Source organism: Tachyglossus aculeatus, chromosome 21 (genome assembly GCF_015852505.1).
Source record: "Tachyglossus aculeatus isolate mTacAcu1 chromosome 21, mTacAcu1.pri, whole genome shotgun sequence".
Lineage (NCBI taxonomy): Eukaryota > Metazoa > Chordata > Mammalia > Monotremata > Tachyglossidae > Tachyglossus > Tachyglossus aculeatus.
The window spans coordinates 12,761,201-12,782,272 of NC_052086.1; the positions used below are offsets into that span (position 1 = coordinate 12,761,201).

At 49.9% G+C, this 21,072-nt stretch overlaps 1 protein-coding gene across 1 annotated transcript; it reads right to left on the bottom strand.

The window, feature by feature from the left end:
* Window positions 1-1,855: 1,855 nt before the first annotated feature.
* On the bottom strand, window positions 1,856-15,619 carry CD19 (CD19 molecule). The gene is made up of 14 exons (XM_038763739.1): window positions 15,532-15,619; window positions 15,086-15,358; window positions 12,871-13,119; window positions 11,294-11,599; window positions 8,444-8,551; window positions 8,167-8,215; window positions 7,450-7,517; window positions 4,496-4,636; window positions 3,868-3,972; window positions 3,506-3,586; window positions 2,482-2,538; window positions 2,344-2,400; window positions 2,107-2,193; window positions 1,856-1,968 (listed from the first exon to the last, which is right to left on the bottom strand). Exons 1-14 carry the CDS (start codon window positions 15,617-15,619, stop codon window positions 1,877-1,879), a joined length of 1,761 nt encoding a protein of 586 aa, XP_038619667.1. The 3' UTR covers window positions 1,856-1,876.
* Between the last annotated feature and the right edge of the window lie 5,453 nt (window positions 15,620-21,072).

Below are 21,072 nucleotides of genomic sequence, written 5' to 3' on the forward strand. Positions count from 1 at the left end.
AGTAAGCGCTTAAGAAATACCCAAATCATTATTATCCACAGCTGTGCCCCATTGCCTGGACTGTGACGGCAACGAGTTCTCCGCCTTCGGGAGTGCAGAGGCAGGGTCCCCTCCACTCTGGTCCCGGTCCCGGCCCCGGCTCAGGGGAGAGCTCCAGAGTCAGGGCTCAGGTCAGTTATCCAAGCCCCATCTCCACAAACCATGGGGACCCGAGTAGGCCTCGTTCCCATCCCTTCTTCCCGTCCACTTCTCCCACACAGGTCCCTCCCATCAGCAGAGACGTAACTCATCGTATCAGCAGAGATGCAGGCCCATCTCAGCCAATTTTTTTTTCTTTAAGTTCTGAGGGACATGAACGTGTTCGGAAGAAGCTAAAGCATGAGACGGGGCTGACTAAATAATTTGGACCCTGTCCCGCCTAAATCCTGATGCCTGGTCCCCTTGGTGATTGTCCTCTTGGGAGCCACACAACCTCGGCTCACTTCTGGCTCCCCCTCAAGTCCTCTCCTCTCCTCAGGATAAAGGGAGCTGTTCCTGGATTTGGCCTTGGGCCTCACAGGGGCCAAAATTCCTTTATGTTGGGGGAAGAGCGAGGAGGAGACGATAGACAGGGTCTCTTCAGATCTCTCATTGTTAGGTATCCCAATTTTTTCTTTCCTTGTCCCTCGGGAGGGATGGGGAGGAATCCGGTGAAGCCAAGGAAAACACGGTGGGTTTTTCTACAAGCCCACAGTACCACGACCCAAGTTGAACTGGCCCCGGCCAGGCTGTTTCCTCGAGGTGGCCGGCCAGGCTGGAGTGATGTATTCCCAGTAGACAATGTCCCTTCCTCCTCTCTGGCGCTCTTCCTTAGTTGTTTATGGTATTTATTTAGTGCTTTCTAAGTGCCGAACACTGGGGTATGCGCTGGAGTAGATACAAATATAACAGATCAGACCCTGTCCCAGGCTCATGTGGGCTCACTTGATACGGTGTTTTTACCCAGCAAACACTCAGTTAACACTACCGATTAAAAACTCAAGGAAGCAACGTGGCAATCTCGTTGTAGAGGGTTTGGCTACTGCCATCTGGAGATCTGCCACCGTTCGAATCTCAGCAGACTGGAGTTGGCTTCCTTAGCCCCAGTGGGTAGTGGTGGAGGAAGTGGGGGTTGGGTGAGTTAGTTTCCCCTTTCTCTCTCTCCCCACCTCTCACTCTTTCTCTCCTTCCCTCCATGCTCACCTCCTTCTCTTTGCCATTTTCTCTCTCTTCCCCGCCTCTTTGATCAGTCTCCTTCTAGGCCCTCCTGCCCCCTTTCTGCTTTGAGGATCTGCCCTCTCCCACTCCCCCCAAACCCAATGCAGAGGTAGAGGATTCTGGGCAGGGTTCAGGAGATGGAGAAGCTAAAAGTGGGAGCCATCCATGGCTACAAACTCGGCAGGCACCCGCCCCTCGACCACTCGGGAGTCGCCTCTCGGGGGAGGAGATCAGGACTTTATTAGACTTAGTGATGAAGAGGACGACAACACACGCACAATTCACACGCATCCCAAGCAGCATGTGGCCTCTCCCACCCCCTGATAGGGGTATCAAGAGTCAGAAGGATTCAAAGTCCAGAGCTCCGCTGAGGCCTGAGGAGGAGGAGGAGGACAGCGAAGAGAAGGAGGAGGGAGATGGTAAGGGAGGGTAGAGGGGAAGGAGCAGATGGAACAGGGAATGGATTTGTTCCCCACCCGTGTACCCCTCTGACCCTCCCTCTCAGACCTGCTCCCCCTACTCCCAGCAGCAGACTCGTCCAAGCCCATCGCTCCCTTCCCAGAATTCAGGTCCGCTCCGCCTGACCCAAGGTCTCTTCTCCTTCCTGGCTCACCTTGGGGCTTTTTGTGGATTGAAGGGGTCATCTGTGGGTCCAGGAAGGGTCCGAGGCCCCTCCCCCCCACCCTGACTCAGGTTCTCCGGGACCCTCCATATTCTCATAGGAGTCGCCGTCTGGAAAGAGCGGGAAAATCGTTGATGAGAGAGGACGGGGAGTTTAGTGGACTCTGGGAAGAAGGAAGAGGGGGCAGGGGGAGACAGGGGGCATGGGGCCTGGTGGCTTGGATTCTGAGAAGGAGCTAGGGCTCTCACCTTCTTCCCGACTGTGTTGGGGCTGGAGGGGCCGGGGCTGAGGGGCTGCATACACGGCGCCCCTCATATCCTCATACGACTGAGACCCTGTGAGGGGGCGGGAGAAGGAATAAGGGCTGGTTCCTAGGGGCTGGGCAGTCCATCCCGGGGCTAGGGGCAGGATCCGTGCCAGGGGTAGGAATTTGAGGGATCGGGGAAGGATCATCGGGGGGGAATCAGTCCCTCTCGGGGTCTCACCCACGGACAAGGCCGCACAGCTCTGCTCCCAGGAGGGGCCTCCAGGACTCAGGAAGTCTAGTGGAAGATGGGGGACATGGGGTACTGCTCTCACCTCTGCCCTAGAATCCCACTCCCTGAGGCCTCCCCTTCCTCTACCTGTCACTGGGGCCTCGGGCAGAGGCAGCTCCTCATCCTCATTCTCGTAAGAGTCACCTGCAGGGGAAAGAGGGAGGCAGGGTTATGAGCAGGGAGGGAAGGTTGGTAGGGTTATAATAATAATGATAGAATTTATTAAGCGCTTACTATGTGCAAAGCACTGTTCTAAGCGCTGGGGAGATTACAAGGTGATCAGGTTGTCCTACGGGGGGCTCACAGTTTAAATCCCCATTTTACAGATGAGGTCACTGAGGCGCAGAGAACAATAATAATAATAATAATGGCATTTATTAAGCGCTTACTATGTGCAAAGCACTGTTCTAAGCGCTGGGGAGGTTACAAGGTGATCAGGTTGTCCCACAGGGGGCTCACAGTCTTAATCCCCATTTTACAGATGAGGGAACTGAGGCCCAGAGAAGTGAAGTGACTTGCCCAAAGTCGCCCAGCTGACAAGTGGCGGAGCCAGGATTTGAACCCATGTCCTCTGACTCCAAAGTCTGGGCTCTTTCCACTGGGCCATGCTGCTTCTAATGACCAGGGAAGGAAGGTAGAAGGGTGGCAACCTTCTCCTAGGCCTGTCAACACTTCCCTCTCTTGTCCCTCAGTTGCTTCTCACTACCATTCAGCGTGGCTCAGTGGAAAGAGCCCGGGCTTTGGAGTCAGAGGTCAGGGGTTCAAATCCCAGCTCTACCAGTTGCCAGCTGTGTGACTTTGGGCAGGTCACTTAACTTCTCTGTGCCTCAGTTACCTCATCTGTAAAATGGGGATTAAGATTGTGAGCCCCCCGTGGGACAACCTGATCACCTTGTAACCTCCCCAGCGCTTAGAACAGTGCTTTGCATGTAGTAAGTGCTTAATAAATGCCACTATTATTATTATTATTATTATTACCATTCACCCTCCAACCTGACAGTGCTACCGCAAGCCTCTCGAAGAGCTCCCTGTGTCCTGCCATCTCACACCTTCCTGGCGTCCTCCCCAACTTGCACCCCCCCAAACCCACTCCGTAGCCCTTCCTCATTACCATTGGAGAAGGAATCTTCATCATCATCTTCATTCTCAGGCCCCTGAGACGTTCCCTCAGCATTCTCATAGCAAAACCCATCTGGAACAGAGAAAGGAGAAGGGAAGTGAGAAGGGAAAGAAGGTGATAGGGGAGAGGAAGGGGCAAAGAAAAGGGAACGGAGTTAGGATCCAGAGGCGACGGCCCACATGTCTACATGTTCTTGGTAGCCTCCGAGGGGAGAAGGGCCATGACAGAGGACGCTGGAAAGAATACTGGCGTTTCCGCCCTGTGGGATCCGGGCCCAGGACTGAGGAAAGGGGAAAATGGCGGGGTTGTCCAGGAGGGGTGGGGGGCGATGGGAGGACAGGCGATGTCTCTACCTTGGGACAGCTGGTCCTGCTCTGAAAAGGAGTCCCCATTCTCATAGGCCTCAGACTCCTCATCGTTGTCTGGCTCCTCATAACCCTCCTCCTCCGCCTCCACACCTGAGAAACGGACAAGGGCACCAGTCAACCCTAAGGACCCACCTCCCCTGGTTTTCCCTCCCTTTCCTGGCCCCCAAAACCTTTCCAGTCCCACTTGTCATAACCCAGGCCCCCTGATCCCGGCCTTCATTCCATAGCTCCTCTCATGGATGTAGACCCTACCCCTGCTCCTGCTCCTTGCTGGCCCCCTTCCTCTTCCTTCCCCTCTTCCTCAATCTTGTCCTAATTCCCTGGAACCAGGCAGAGCAGAGAGTCCCACACCCAGCTTCCCGGCCCCAAGCAGGACTCTCTCTTCCAGCCCACCCCAGATCCCAGTTCACTCTCTGGCCACCCTGCCTCGTCCAGACCTCTAGCCCTGTTGCTGCCCCCACGAGCTTCCTGAAACAAACATATTCCACTACTTCAGGATCCAGGTTCCCCCAGAGGCTTCCTCCAACTGGCAACTGGACTTTCTGCAGGTCCCTCCAAGACTCCCAGCCCTCAGGCATCCATTTTCAAGCCCTCCACACTCAGAGCAACTCACCATCTGATTCCGGGGGCGTCCCGAGGCCGACGGGGGAGAGCCGCAGTTCCTGGTCCTCTTGACCACCACGAAGCAGGTTTCTGTAGGAAGTAGCTGCCACCTGAGTGGTCCCTGGGGCTGCCTTCCTTCGGAGGGCCCGGCCTGAGGGAGGGGAGCAGATGGGGTGACTCGGGGGCTTCCGGAACTATGGGGGAAGAAGTTGAGGGTGCTCCTGGGCAGTCCCCAAGAGTCACAGAGCCACAGCCCCACCTCTCCCCATCCACCAGGCCTCTGCCCAACCACAGGGCAATTGCCACTCCCCAACCACCACTCTGCCTCTCTGGGCCAGGACGGGAGCCCTCCCACTCCTCCCAAAGCCGCAGGACACAGGGTCCACGCTTTGCACCGACTCCGCCACCGCCCAGGCCTCCGCTCCTGGAGGGAAGGGGAGCGGAGTCTTCCTTGGCTTCTCCTCTCCTCAGGAACCGACTTCAAGATTGGGAACTTCGGACCCAGAGGGAAGGACTGAAGGAATCACCGCTCCAACCCCACCCCTCAAGGACCCAGTTGTTGGCCAGGGCCCAGAGGCCAATCAATCAATCAATCGTATTTATTGAGCGCTTACTATGTGCAGAGCACTGTACTAAGCGCTTGGGAAGTACAAATTGGCAACACATAGAGACAGTCCCTACCCAACAGTGGGCTCACAGTCTAAAAGGGGGAGACAGAGAACAGAACCAAACATACCAACAAAATTAAATAAATAGGATAGAAATGTACAAGTAAAATAAATAAATAAATAAATAGAGTAATAAATATGTACAACCATATATACATATATACAAGGTGCTGTGGGGAAGGGAAGGAGGTAAGATGGGGGGATGGAGAGGGGGACGAGGGGGAGAGGAAGGAAGGGGCTCAGTCTGGGAAGGCCTCCTGGAGGAGGTGAGCTCTCAGCAGGGCCTTGAAGGGAGGAAGAGAGCTAGCTTGGCGGAGGGGCAGAGGGAGGGCATTCCAGGCCCGGGGGATGACGTGGGCCGGGGGTCGACGGTGGGACAAGCGAGAACGAGGTACAGTGAGGAGATTAGCGGTGGAGGAGCGGAGGTTGCGGGCTGGGCAGTAGAAGGAGAGAAGGGAGGTGAGGTAGGAGGGGGCGAGGTGATTGAGAGCCTTGAAGCCCAGGGTGAGGAGTTTCTGCCTAATGCACAGATTGATTGGTAGCCACTGGAGATTTTTGAGGAGGGGAGTAATATGCCCAGAGCGTTTCTGGACAAAGATAATCCGGGCAGCAGCATGAAGTATGGATTGAAGTGGAGAGAGACACGAGGATGGGAGATCAGAGAGAAGGCTGGTGCAGTAGTCCAGACAGGATAGGATGAGAGCTTGAATGAGCAGGGTAGTGGTTTGGATGGAGAGGAAAGGGCGGATCTTGGCAATGTTGCGGAGCTGAGACCGGCAGGTTTTGGTGACGGCTTGGATGTGAGGGGTGAATGAGAGAGCGGAGTCGAGGATGACACCAAGGTTGCAGGCTTGTGAGACGGGAAGGATGGTAGTGCCGTCAACAGAGGCCAGAAGCTCTCAGAGAGCAGTTGTTGCCAGTAAGCACTTCTGACCCAAGGCCCCTCAGGTGTCCTGGACAGGACAGAGACAGGGGAGCAGTCCACGGACCCCTGAGAGCTCTCCCTGAGAGGAGGCGAGAGGAAGCCAGCGGCTGGCACTCTCGCCCTGAGGTCTCTGCCAGTCTCTCCCTGCTGCTGCTCCCCATCCTTCAGCCATCATCTTCCTCCTTGGGGTGCAAACAGGAAGGTAGTAGAGAGCCTGGCCCAGCAGCGCAGGAGGCAGGGAGTCCGGCTTGTGGATGCTCCAGCCAAGAAGCCGCCTCAGAGGCTCTACTGCAACTAAGGATATTCACAACGGACCCGCGCAGCCAACTCAGTTGTGGCCCACCCCAGGCGGTACCGATCCCCACCAGGAGAGTCCTGGTCCAGGGCATCCCAATGGGTGGGGGAGAGTCCTGGTCCAGGACATCCCACTGGGTGGGGAAGAGCCCTGGGTCAAGTCAGCAGAGGTCCTGAGTTCAATCTGGAGCGAGTCCTGTGGGGTCCCGGGCATCCCAGCCCCGAGAGCTAAAGAGCACGCCCACAGTCTGGCTCAATCCCGGAACCAAGCCAGCATCCTGGGCTCTCCAAACAGGGGGGTCTTGTCCTCATCCCTGTGGCTTGACTGGATCGGCTCCAGACTCCCGGAGGGACAGGGAGCAGCAAAATCCGCTGGTATCTGCCCCTGGACTTGGCCTCGTAGAGGAATTTTCCATTCCAGAGGGTGGAGAGGCTCAAGGGGCCGGTAGTCTCGGGAGAATCACGTGGAGGCGATCTGGGGAGCTGAGGGGCTTCTGAGGAGCAGGGGGAGGGTTTGGAAAAGGGTGGGTTAAGGACAAGCAGCGTGGCTCAGTGGAAAGAGCCCGGGCTTGGGAGTCAGAGGTCATGGGTTCAAATCCCGGCTCTGCCGCTTGTCAGCTGTGTGACTTTGGGCAAGTCACTTAACTTCTCCGTGCCTCAGTTACCTCATCTGTATAATGGGGATTAAGATTGTGAGCCCCACATGGGACAACCTGATCGCCTTGTATCCTCCCCAGCCCTTAGAACAGTGTTTTGCACATAGTAAGCACTTAACAAATACCAAAATTATTATTATTATTGGGGCGGGGGTGGTTACAGGCAAATCAATCAATCAATCAATCGTATTTAATGAGCGCTTACTGTGTGCAGAGCACTGTACTAAGTGCTTAGGAAGTACAAGTTGGCAACATATAGAGACAGTCCCTACCCAACAGTGGGCTCACAGTCTAGAAGGGGGAGACAGAGAACAAAACAAAACAGATTAACAAAATAAAATAAATAGAATAGATATGTACAAGTAAAATAAATAAATAAATAGAGTAATAAATACGCAAAGGCATCAGGAGCTTCACTGACCGTTCCCCGGAAGGGTCATCACATTTCCATATTGATTCTGAGTTGTGGGTCCGGTAACCTTGAAGAACCTGGAGTGGAGCAAGATAAAGGCTGGAGAATGAGCCGGAGAAGGGCCCGGGGCACGCGGGGTGGAGAGGGGAGCGGGGTCTCTAGACTGGAAGCTTGTTATGGGCAAAGAACGTCTCTGCTGATTCTGTTGTACTCTCCCCAGAGGATAGTACAGTGCTCTGCACATAGTCAGTGCTCAATAAATACCATTGAGTGGTTGATTGATTTGTTTCAGCTGGGAGTCTCCTGAAGCACAGAGAAGGGGACTCCAGCACCCCATGGCTCCAACTGAAATCAGCGCTGAGCTAAGGTAGGGCCTAGTGGCTCACAGTTTATAGCTCTAGCAACCAGATTAGATGTGAGGAGATTAACGGTGGAAGGACTTCCTTCCTAACACCTTGGCCCTAAGGGACCCAAACCCCCACTCTCCCACCAAAGAGGGAGAAGGTTCACTAGTTCCAACGAGAACAAGAACATCGAGGGGGAAACGGAGCTTAAGGACAGGAAGCTATTGGCTGGACTGGTTGGGTGTCATCTCTCCCAGAAGATGGTAGAAGGAAGGAAGAACTCCTTGGACTCCCATTAGTAGGGTTAGAGTTCGGTTAGGGTAGGGACGGAGAAAGAAAGGGATTAGGGACTGAGAGGTGAGATTCCGTTGGGTCACGTTACCTCCTGGTGAGATCAGTCATCCTTTTCCTTTTCCTCCTGGTAAGCAGGGCTGGGTCGGAGAAGAGTCAGGAGAAATGGGGTCAAGGGGGACAAGAGACGGGGGCGTCCCAAGGGCTGGGGAATCGGGGTGGATGAGGGGTTTATGTCAGGCAGGAAGGTTAGAAAGTCTGAATTCAGATTTCTTAGTCAAAGGATCAGTGGGTTGGAGGTGGATGTTGAGAGTCAAGAGGTGAAGGACTTAAGGGTCAGCCTGGTCCTTTGGTTTAGGGGCACTCACCTCTCTTCACCTTGAGGAAAATGATCACCGCTGCCAGACAGATGGTGACGTAGGCCAAAGCGATGGCTGGGACCTTCCAGCCCTTGGCCCCAAGCAACCAGCGCCACACTGGTGATAGGAAATAATAATAATAATGATGGCATTTAATTAAGTGCTTACTATGTGCAAAGCACCGTTCTAAGCGCTGGGGAGATTACAAGGTGATCAGGTTGTTCCACGGGGGGGCTCACAGTCTTCAGCCCCATTTTACAGATGAGGGAACTGAGGCCCAGAGAAGTGAAGTGACTTGCCCAAAGTCACTCAGCTGACAAGCGGTGGAGCCGGGATTTGAACCATGAACTCTGACTTGAAGCCCGGGCTCTTTCCACTGCACCATGCTGCTTCTCTAAGGAAGGGAGGGAAGGGGAGGCGGGGTGTAGTGGGGATGAGATGGAAATCCCCCAACTCCCAAGCTGACCTGCCAGCCCCCAACCCTCCACAGCCCCAGAAGGGAGAAGGGGAAGGAGATTCATTGCTTTCTGTCTCCCCCTTCTAGACTGTGAGCCCGTTGTTGGGTAGGGACCGTCTCTAGATGTTGCCCACTTGTACTTCCCAAGCGCTTAGTCCATTCATTCATTCATTCATTCATTCATTCATTCAATCGTATTTATTGAGCACTTACTGTGTGCAGAGCACTGGACTAAGCACTTGGGAAGTCCAAGTTGGCAACATATAGAGACGGTCATTCATTCATTCAATCGTATTTATTGAGCGCTTACTGTGTGCAGAGCACTGGACTAAGCGCTTGGGAAGTCCAAGTTGGCAACATATAGAGACGGTCATTCATTCATTCAATCGTATTTATTGAGCGCTTACTGTGTGCAGAGCACTGGACTAAGCCCTTGGGAAGTACAAGTCGGCAACATATAGAGACGGTCATTCATTCATTCAATCGTATTTATTGAGCGCTTACTGTGTGCAGAGCACTGGACTAAGCCCTTGGGAAGTACAAGTCGGCAACATCTAGAGACGGTCCCTACCCAAAAGCGGGCTCACAGTCTAGAAGGGGGAGACGGACAACAAAACATATTAACAAAATAAAATGAATAGAATTAATATGTACAAATAAAGTAAATAAATAGAGTATCCAAACACATATGCAGCGGGCTCACAGTCTAGAAGGGGGAGACAGACAACAAAACATATTAACAAAATAAAATAAGTAGAATAAATATGTACAAATAAAATAGAGTATCCAAACATATATGCAGCAGGCTCACAGTCTAGAAGGGGAAGACAGACAACAAAACATATTAACAAAATAAAATAAGTAGAATAAATATGTACAAATAAAATAGAGTATCCAAACATATATGCAGCAGGCTCACAGTCTAGAAGGGGGAGACAGACAACAAAACATATTAACAAAATAAAATAAATAGAATAAATATGTACAAATAAAATAAATAAATAGAGTATCCAAACATATATGCAGCGGGGTCACAGTCTAGAAGGGGGAGACAGACAACAAAACATATTAACAAAATAAAATAAATAGAATAAATATGTACAAATAAAATAAATAAATAGAGTATCCAAACATATATGCAGCGGGCTCACAGTCTAGAAGGGGGAGACAGACAACAAAACATATTAACAAAATAAAATAAATAGAATAAATATGTACAAATAAAGTAAATAAATAGAGTGTACAAACATATATACAGCGGGCTCATAGTCTAGAAGGGAGAGACAGATAACAAAACATATTAACAAAATAAAATAAATAGAATAAATATGTACAAATAAAATAAATAAAGAGTATACAAACATATATACAGCGGGCTCACAGTCTAGAAGGGGGAGACAGACAACAAAACATATTAACAAAATAAAATAAATAGAATAAATATGTACAAATAAAGTAAATAAATAGAGTGTACAAACATATATACAGCGGGCTCACAGTCTAGAAGGGAGAGACAGACAACAAAGCATATTAACAAAATAAAATAAAGAGTATACAAACATATATACAGCGGGCTCACAGTCTAGAAGGGGGAGACAGACAACAAAACATAGTAACAAAATAAAATAAATAGAATAAATATGTACAAATAAAATAGAGTATACAAACATATATGCAATGGGCTCACAGCCTAGACAGACAACAAAACAAGACATATTAACAAAATAGAATAAATATGTACAAATAAAATAAATAAATAGAGTATACAAACATATATACAGCTGGCTCACAGTCTAGAAGGGGGAGACAGACAACAAAACATATTAACAAAATAAAATAAATAGAATGAATATGTACAAGTAAAATAAATAAATAGAGTATCCAAACATATATGCAGCGGGCTCACAGTCTAGAAGGGGGAGACAGGCAACAAAACAAGACATATTAACAAAATAAAATAAATGGAATAAATATGTACAAGACATAGTAACAAAATAAAATAAATAGAATAAATATGTACAGGTAAAATAAATAAATAAATAGAGTAATTAATGTGTATTATATATATATTATTATAGGGGGCATCTCTCGGGACCCCCGGGGGGAAGGAGGAGGGCCCTGGCCCCTCTGCCTCCCGGCATCCTCTCCGCCTGGCTGGTGTCCAGGGTGGGCCCAGGAGGTTGACCTCTGACCTCTGACCTCTGATCTTCTGGCCAGAGGGCCTTTTTCCCCCCTCCTTCTCTGGTCCAGGGTGGCGGGCCGGTCCTGCCCGTCCCCTCGAGCTCACTGGAAGTCCAGTGCTCTGCACACAGTAAGCGCTCAATAAATACGACGGAATGAATGAACGAAAGAAATCCCGAGATAAGAGGGAGTGGTGGAGAGGGCTCATGGGTGTCGCATACCTGGCCGAGAGATGATGGTCAGCTGTAGGTTGTAGGTCAAGTTGCCATGGTGACAGTGGTAGATCCCAGCATCCTGGAGAGTGGCATGAGGCAGCAACAGGAGGGATCCTCCCCGCGGAGTTCCCAAGACCCAGAGTTCCCGGACCAGGGCTCCCTTCCCCAGCTCCAGGCTTAGCAGTGGGGTTGGGGTCAGTGACCCGGGGTGGAAAAGGACCCAGGACACCAGGCCCTGGAACGGGGAAGCCAGGGGCGACCCGCAGGGGAGCCGGAGGGGAGAGCCAGGGGAAGAAATCAGTTCCAAAGGATCTGGGGGAAAGAGAGGATGGAGTCAGGGGAGAGTCTGGGGGGAATTGAAGGACCCACCCAAACTCAGGAACCCATCCTCCCGTTGTTGGACAGGGACCATCTCTATATGTTGCCAACTTGTACTGTAGAGCATTGTACACAGTAAGCGCTCAATAAATACGATTGAATGAATGAATGAATGAATCCCCAGGCCCCCAGCCTGGCCTAAGGGATAGAGCACGGGCCTAGGAGACAGACGGATCTGGGTTCTAATCCTGGCTCAGCCACCTGTCAGGTGTGTGACCTCGGACGAGTCACTTCACTTCTCTGGGCCTCGGTTACCTCGTCTGTCAAATGGGGATTAAGACTGTTAGCCCCAGGTGGGACAGGGACTGTGTCCAACCCGGTTTGCCTGTTTCCACCTCCGTGCTTAGTACACTGCCTGGCACATACTAAATGCTTAAAATTATTATTATTATTATTATTGTTGTTGTTGTTGTTATTGTTATTATTGTTATTATTATTCTCCCTCAACATTGTTAACCCTGGACCCCCTAGCCACACTTGCCCTGCAAACCTGGTTCCCTCCATTTCCTAGTTTTCAGATAATTGATCTCTGTTCACCTCTGATAATAATAGTAATTATAACAATAATATTTGTTCAGCGCTTACTATGCGCCAAGCGTTATCATAAACACCAGGGTAGATAGACGATAAGTAGGTTGACCACAGTTCCTGTCTCACATAATAATAATAATAATAATAATAATAATAATAATAATGGCATTTATTAAGCACTTACTATGTGCAAAGCACTGTTCTAAGTGCTGGGGAGGTAACAAGGTGATCGAGTTGTCCCACGGGGGCCTCACAGTCCCCATTTTACAGATGAGGTAACTGAGGCCCAGAGAAGTTAAACGACCTGCCCAAAGTCACATGGCGCTCACAGTCTAAAGGGGAAGGAGAACAGGTATTGAATCCCTATTTTACAGATGAGGAGACTGAGGCACCCAGAAATTCAGTGACTTGCCCAAAATCACACAATGGACAAGTGGGAGAGCGGAGATTAGAACCCAAGTCCTCTAACTCCCAAGAGAAGCTCATGCTCTTTCCACTAGGCCACACTGCTTCCCCAAATCCCTCCCAGTCCCCAGATCAGTCACCCTGTGGGTCAGCCGATCGTATTTATTGAGCGCTGACTGCGTGCAGAGCGCTGTACTAAGCGCTTGGGAGAGTACACTAGAACAATAAAACAGACGCATCCCCTGCCCCAAGTAAGCTTCCAGTCGTACCTCCCGTTTGGTTGCGGCTGCTTTTGGTGTCCGCGCAGGGAGGAAGCTTTCCCCAGAGCTGAGGGCCATCCCTATTCCACACATACAGCAAGAGGGGATTAGAGTCATTTGGAGGAGGGAGGCCAATTGGCCCGGAGGATTCGGACGTGCTGGGGAAGTCGCCATAAGGAAGGGGCTTAGGGGAGACGCTTTTCCTGGGACCGCAATCCCCTACTCCTTCCTTTGGGGGATTCCACTGGAACCGCTTATCTGAAGAGAGAGAGACACAATAAAAAAAGGAAAAAGCGAAGGGAGACACAAAATAGTGGGATAGGGGAACACCTTGAACTCTCTCCTTTTCACTCCCCGACAGCTCTCTGGGACTGTTCCTTTTACTCCAAATTTCTCCTAGCCACAGTAAATCCATCGAAGGTATTCACTGAGCACTTACCGTGTGCAGAGCACTGAACTACGCGCTTGGGAGAGTACAACGTGTCTACCAGCTCTGCTATGGTGTTACAGTGTACTCTCTCAAGCTCTCAGTACAGTGCTCTGCACACAGTAAGCGCTTAATAAATACAATCGATTGATTTTACGTGATTGATACCATAGAGAAGGTAGACACAATCCCTGTCCGCAAGACCTTCCAAACTCACTCATTTATAATAATGGCATTTATTAATCGATTGATTATATGTGATTGATGCCATAGATAAGGTAGACACAATCCCTGTCCGCAAGACCTTCCAAACTCACTCATTTATAATAATGGCATTTATTAATCGATTGATTATATGTGATTGATGCCATAGAGAAGATAGGCACAATCCCTGTCCGCAAGACCTTCCAAACTCACTCATTTATAATAATGGCATTTATTAATCTATTGATTATATGTGATTGATACCATAGAGAAGGTAGGCGCAATCCCTGTCCGCAAGACCTTCCAAACTCACTCATTTATAATAATGGCATTTGTTAATCGATTGATTATATGTGATTGATACCACGGAGAAGGTAGACACAATCCCTGTCCGCAAGACCTTCCAAACTCACTCATTTATAATAATGGCATTTATTAATTGATTGATTATATGTGATTGACACCATAGAGAAGGTAGGCACAATCCCTGTCCACAAGACCTTCCAAACTCACTCATTTATAATAATGGCATTTATTAATCGATTGATTATATGTGATTGATACCATAGAGAAGGTAGGAACAATCCCTGTCCGCAAGACCTTCCAAACTCACTCATTTATAATAATGGCATTTATTAATCGGTTGATTATATGTGATTAATACCACAGAGAAGGTAGACACAATCCCTGTCCGCAAGACCTTCCAAACTCACTCATTTATAATAATGGCATTTATTAATCGATTGATTATATGTGATTGATACCATAGAGAAGGTAGGCACAATCCCTGTCCGCAAGACCTTCCAAACTCACTCATTTATAGTAATGGCATTTGCTAATCGATTGATTATATGTGATTGATACCACAGAGAAGGTAGACACAATCTCTGTCCGCAAGACCTTCCAAACTCACTCATTTATAATAAAGGCATTCATTAATCGGTTGATTATATGTGATTGATGCCACGGAGAAGGTAGACACAATCCCTGTCCACAAGACCTTCCAAACTCACTCATTTATAATAATGGCATTTATTAATCGATTGATTATATGTGATTGATACCATAGAGAAGGTAGGCACAATCCCTGTCCGCAAGACCTTCCAAACTCACTCATTTATAATAATGGCATTTATTAATCGATTGATTATATGTGATTGATACCATAGAGAAGGTAGGCACAATCCCTGTCTGCAAGACCTTCCAAACTCACTCATTTATAATAAAGGCATTTATTAAGCACTTACTATGTGCAAAGCACTGTTCTAAGCCCTGGGGAGGTTACAAGGTGATCAGATTGTCCCACTTGACAGATTTTACAGATGAGGCCCAGAGAAGTTAAGTGACTTGCCCAAAGTCACCCAGCTGACAAGCGGTGGAGCCGGGATTTGAACCGATGACTTCGGACTCCAAAGCCCGGGCTCTTTCCACTGAGCCACGCTGCTCCTCACTTCCCCATCACCCTTTTTTCTCCTGGCTCCAAGATCCACGAAAACCCTCATTCCACCCGCTTTCCGGTGCTGCGAACTATTCCCGGTTCCCCTCCGTCCCCCGACCCCCAGGGCCATCCCGGTCCCCGGCCCCCTGGCTCACCGCTGCCCTTCACGCTGACGGCGGCCCCCAACGTCGTTCCGTTCCCCGGCTCCGTCTGGTTCTCCGGCTGCAGCTTCTCACATAGGTAGAAACCACCGGTGTTGACTGAGACGTTCGTTATGAGCAGGGAGATGCCCAGAGGTCCAACCTGGGCTCCCAGGCCTGGGCCCAGCCATCGCAAAGGGATCCTCTTGCCCCCCCAGGACCAAGTCAGCTGCTCACGCAGGTCATCCCGGGGGCCAATAAGGCAGGGCAGCACTGCATCCCCCCCCTCTAAAGAGAGAGAGAGAGAGAGATGGGGGGCAGAGGGAAGACATGAGGCCTGAGAGGATGAACTTCTCCTCTACAATCTCCTCTTTCCCAGGGCCACGAGTCTCCTTCCCGGCCCTCCTTTCGCTCTTCCCCACCTTCCGGGAAGAGAGTTGATCTCCTTTCGTAGGCCCTACCTTCAACCTCCACCCGCAGCAGGTCCTGGGTCCCTACGCACACCGGAGCGAGAAGGAGGAGGAGGAGGAGGAAGAGAGGGGGCCGCATGGCGCTCTGAACTCAGGCTCCCCGTCTCCTGGCTCGACGCAGGGGACGTTGGAGGAGGTTGCGGGCCAAGGCCCACCAAACTGTGTCTCTGGCGGGGGCGGGCTACCTGTTCCTCAGGGAGGAAGGAACTTCACGGCTCAGTCCCCCACCCTACCCCCAGCCTGATCTCTTCGCCTAGACTCTTCGTTGGGGGAAATGGGTTCGATGACCCGAGAACCCACAGCTCTGCCCTTCCTCCGCCCCCCTTTCCCCATTACCTCCCCAGTGTCCCCTCCCTCTCTCCACCATTCTTCCCCGACTCCCCGTCAGCTCGCATTCCCACCATCCTTCATTCTCCCTTTCCAATATCCCTCTTTCTTCCCTCCTCCTAATATATTGCCCTGCACCCTCCCTCGAAGTAAGATCACATGCAAATATTGAGAGAAAAACAACTGAAGTCGTATGGACAGCTGAAAGAGTGGGAGGAGAGAAGTGAACTACAACTGCAAGTCGCTCCAGAAGAGGACCGTAGGAAGGCTGAGATTATTCAAAATAATAATAATAATAATAATAATGATTGCATCTATTAAGCACTTACTACGTGCAAAGCACTGTTCTAAGTGCTGGGGGGATACAAGGTGATCAGGTTGTCCCACTGGGGGCTCACAGTCAATCCCCATTTTACAGACGAGGTAACTGAGGCCCAGAGAAGTGAAGTGACTTGCCCAAAGTCACACAGCTGACAAATGGTGGAGCCGGGAGTTGAACCCATGGCCACTGACTCCAAAGCCCGTGCTCTTTCCACTGAGCCACGCTGCTTCATATTTTTATTACGTATTATTATATCACTACAGTTTATTATTTACATTTATTGTGGATTATTATTTATTTATGAATTATTCTTTATTGTTGAATTGCACTTTCCAAGCACGTAGTACAGTGCTCTGCACCCAGTACGTGCTCAATAAATATGATTGAATGAATGAATGAATGGACACAGCCCGAGTAAAAATGATGTTATGAAAGGGGGAGAAAAGAGCAGCAGAAAAATGAAAATAATGTTCACAGAAAAAATAAATGTAAAAAATTAGGACTTCAACAATCCCCAAACTGCAATGGCATAAGGGGAATTAATCAAGAATAATTTTCCTTCCTTGATGTGAAAAATACTCTACTCATACAAGAGCTGAAGAAATACGGTACCATTTGATAAGAACCCCCCCCTTCCGCATTCAATCTCTTAGCTTTATTCCCTTTCCACCGTCTACTGAATCCCATCACCAACATCATCATCAGTGGTATTTATTGAGTGCTTATTCTGTGCAGAGCAATGTACTAAGCCCTCGGGAGAGTACAACAGAGTTGATAGACACATTCCCTATCCACAGTGTATTTAATAATGATGGTATTTGTTAAGCATTTACTATGTGCCAAGCACTGTTCTAAGCACTGGTGTAGCTACAAGGTAATCAGGTTGTCCTACTTGGGGCTCACAGTCTTAATCCCCATTTTACAGATGAGGTAACTGAGGAACAGAGAAGTGAAGTGACTTGCCCCAAGTCACATAGCTGACAAGTGGCCGACCCTTAGAGATGAGCTTACTGTCTAGAGAAGCGGGTTTTTTTTAATGGCATTTATTAAGCGCTTACTATGTGCAAAGCACTGTTCTAAACGCTGGGGAGGTTACAAGGTGATCAAGTTGTCCCACGGGGGGTTCACAGTCTTAATCCCCCATTTTACAGATGAGGGAACTGAGGCCCAGAGAAGTGAAGTGACTTGCCCAAATTCACACAGCTGACAATTGGCGGAGCCGGCATTTGAACCCATGACCTCCGACTCCAAAGCCTGGGCTCTTTCCACTGAGCCACGTTGCTTCTTTATTCTGTGCCAGGCACTGTACTAAATGCTGCGATAATAATAACAATAATAGTAATAATAATGGTATTTGTTAAGCACTTACTATGTGCAAAGCACTGTTCTAAGCACTGGGGGGATACAAGGTGATTAGGTTGTCCCACGTGGGGCTCACAGTCTTCATCCCCATTTTTATAGATGAGGTAACTGAGGCCCAGAGAAGTGAAGTGACTTGCCCAAATTCACACAGCTGACAATTGGCGGAGCCGGGATTTGAACCCACGACCTCCGACTCCAAAGCCCGGGCTCTTTCCACTGAGCCATGCTGCTTCTTTCTTCTGTGCCAGGCACTGTACTAAACGCTGCGGTCGATACAAGACAGGTTGGGCACAATCCCTGTCTCACATGGGGGTGTCACAGTCTTAATCTCCGTTTTCCAGGTGAGGTAACTGAGGCCTAGAGGAGGTGAACTGACCTGCTCAAGGTCACGCAGCAATCAAGGGGCGGAATCTTCTAGACTGTGTTGGGTTGGGACCGTCTCTAGATGTTGCCGACCTGGACTTCCCAAGCGCTCAGTCCAGCGCTCTGCACACAGTAAGTGCTCAATAAATTGAATGATGAATGAATGAACTCAGGTCATCTAACTTCCATCTCTGTTGACGGCACTACCATCCTTCCCGTCTCACAAGCCCGCAACCTTGGTGTCATCCTCGACTCCGCTCTCTCATTCACCCCTCACATCCAAGCCGTCACCAAAAACTGCCGGTCTCAGCTCCACAACATCGCCGAGATCCGCCCTTTCCTCTCCATCCAAACCGCTACCCTGCTCGTTCAAGCTCTCATCCTATCCCGTCTGGACTACTGCATCAGCCTTCTCTCTGATCTCCCATCCTCGTGTCTCTCCCCGCTTCAATCCGTACTTCATGCTGCTGCCCAGATTGTCTTTGTCCAGAAACGCTCCGGGCATGTTACTCCCCTCCTCAAAAATCTCCAGTGGCTACCAATCAATCTGCGCATCAGGCAGAAACTCCTCACCCTGGGCTTCAAGGCTGTCCATCCATCCCCTCGCCCCCTCCTACCTCACCTCCCTTCTCTCCTTCTACTGCCCAGCCCGCAACCTCCGCTCCTCCGCCGCTACTCTCCTCACCGTGCCTCGTTCTCGCCAGTCCCGCCATCGACCCCCGGCTCACGTCCTTCCCCTGGCCTGGAATGGCCTCCCTCTGCCCATCCGCCAAGCTCGCTCTCTTCCTCCCTTCAAGGCCCTACTGAGAGCTCACCTCCTCCAGGAGGCCTTCCCACACTGAGCCCCTTCCTTCCTCTCCCCCTCATCCCCCTCTCCATCCCCCCATCTTACCTCCTTCCCTTCCCCACAGCACCTGTATATATGTATATATGTTTGTACATATTTATTACTGTATTTATTTTACTTGTACATATCTATTCTATTTATTTTATTTTGTTAGTATGTTTGGTTTTGTTCTCTGTCTCCCCCCTTTTAGACTGTGAGCCCACTGTTGGGTAGGGACTGTCTCTATAGGTTGCCAACTTGTACTTCCCAAGCGCTTAGTACAGTGCTCTGCACACAGTAAGCGCTCAATAAATACAATTGATTGATTGATTGATTGATTGATTCCAGGCCTCGGGTCTTTCCACTAGGCCACAAGGCCTCTCAGGCGCATCCCCTTACGCCTGGGCGGCTGGTTCGGGGGGCCCCGGGAGAGGAAGTGGGGGACCATGAAACTTGAACTCCCAGCTGCCACAGCATAGACACCCAAAACCCGCCTCCAGCTTCCTGTTTGTCCTAGGCCCGGCCCCAGGGGACCCTGCAGGTGGTAGGACTTGGGCTTTCCTTAGGCCGGGGGTGGGCAGAGCCCACTTCCCCACGCGCCCACCCTACCCTGGGAAGCAGTCTCGAGAGAGGAAGCCTTGAGGCCGGTCCAGAACGCCAAGGAAATGGCCGGGAATCATTCATTCATTCAATCGTATTTATTGAGCGCTTACTGTGTGCGGAGCACTGGACTAAGCGCTTGGGAAGTCCAAGTCGGCAACATCTAGAGACGATCCCTATCCAACAGCGGGCTTGCATTCATTCATTCATTCAATCAATCGTATTTATTGAGCGCTTACTGTGAGCGGAGCACTGGACTAAGCGCTTAGGAAGTCCAAGTTGGCAACATCTAGAGACGGTCAATCAATCAATCAATCAATCATATTTATTGAGCGCTTACTATGTGCAGAGCACTGTACTAAGCGCTTGGGAAGTACAAATTGGCAACACATAGAGACAGTCCCTACCCAACAGTGGGCTCACAGTTTAAAAGGGGGAGACAGAGAACAGAACCAAACATACCACCCAACAGTGGGCTCGCATTCATTCATTCATTCAATCGTATTTATTGAGCACTTACTGTGTGCAGAGCACTGGACTAAGCGCTTGGGAAGTCCAAGTCGGCAACATCTAGAGAGATGGCCCCTACCCAACAGCGGGCTCGCATTCATTCATTCATTCAATCATATTTATTGAGCGCTTACTGTGTGCAGAGCACTGGACTAAGCACTTGGGAAGGACAAGTTGGCAACATCTAGAGACGGTCCCTACCCAACAGCGGGCTCGCATTCATTCATTCATTCAATCGTATTTATTGAGCGCTTACTGTGTGCGGAGCACTAGACTAAGCGCTTGGGAAGTCCAAGTTGGCAACATCTAGAGACGGTCCCTACCCAACAGTGGGCTCGCATTCATTCAATCGTATTTATTGAGCGCTTACTGTGTGCGGAGCACTGGACTAAGCGCTTGGGAAGTCCAAGTCGGCAACATCTAGAGACGGTCCCTACCCAACAGTGGGCTCGCATTCATTCATTCATTCAATCGTATTTATTGAGCGCTTGCTGTGTGCAGAGCACTGGACTAAGCGCTTGGGAAGTTCAAGTTGGCAACATCAATACGACTGATTGATTGATTCATTCATTCATTCAATCATATTTATTGAGCGCTTACTGTGTGCAGAGCACTGGACTAAGCGCTTGGGAAGTCCCAGTTGGCAACATCTAGAGACGGTCCCTACCCAACAGCGGGCTCACAGTCTAGAAGGGGGAGACAGAGAACAAAACAAAACATATAAACAAAATAAAATAAGTAGGATAAATATGTACAGGTAAAATAAATAAATAAATAGAGTAATAAATCCGTACAAACATATATACATATATACAGGGCTGTGGGGAAGGGAAGGAGGTAAGGCGGGGGGGATGGAGAGGGGGAGGAGGGGGACAGTGCCGGGGTGAGGAGGGAGAGATGCTGAGGGTGTCTGTCTCCCCCTTCTAGACTGTGAGCCCACCGTTGGGTAGGGACCGTCTCTATATGTTGCCAACTTGTACTTCCCAAGCGCTTACTACAGCGCTCTGCACACAGTAAGCGCTCAATAAATACAATTGAATGAATAATAATAATAATGATGGCATTTATTAAGCGCTTACTATGTGCAAAGCACTGTTCTAAGTGCTGGGGGGAAACAAGGTGATCAGGTTGTCCCACAGGGGGCTCACAGTCAACCCCCATTTTACAGATGAGGTAACTGAGGCCCAGAGAAGTGAAGTGACTTGCCCAAGGTCACACAGCT

What these genes read in the sequence shown, in the direction of transcription:
- CD19 (XM_038763739.1), bottom strand. Translation starts at nt 15,619, where the DNA reads ATGCGGCCCCCTCTCTTCCTCCTCCTCCTCCTCCTTCTCGCTCCGGTG. An exon ending in GCTGCGGGTGGAGGTTGAAG is followed by an intron (nt 15,359 to 15,531) that starts GTAGGGCCTACG and finishes CTCTCTCTTTAG; the next exon opens with AGGGGGGGGATGCAGTGCTG. An exon ending in GATGACCCTTCCGGGGAACG is followed by an intron (nt 4,637 to 7,449) that starts GTCAGTGAAGCT and finishes CCCCTCCCTCAG; the next exon opens with GCCGGGCCCTCCGAAGGAAG.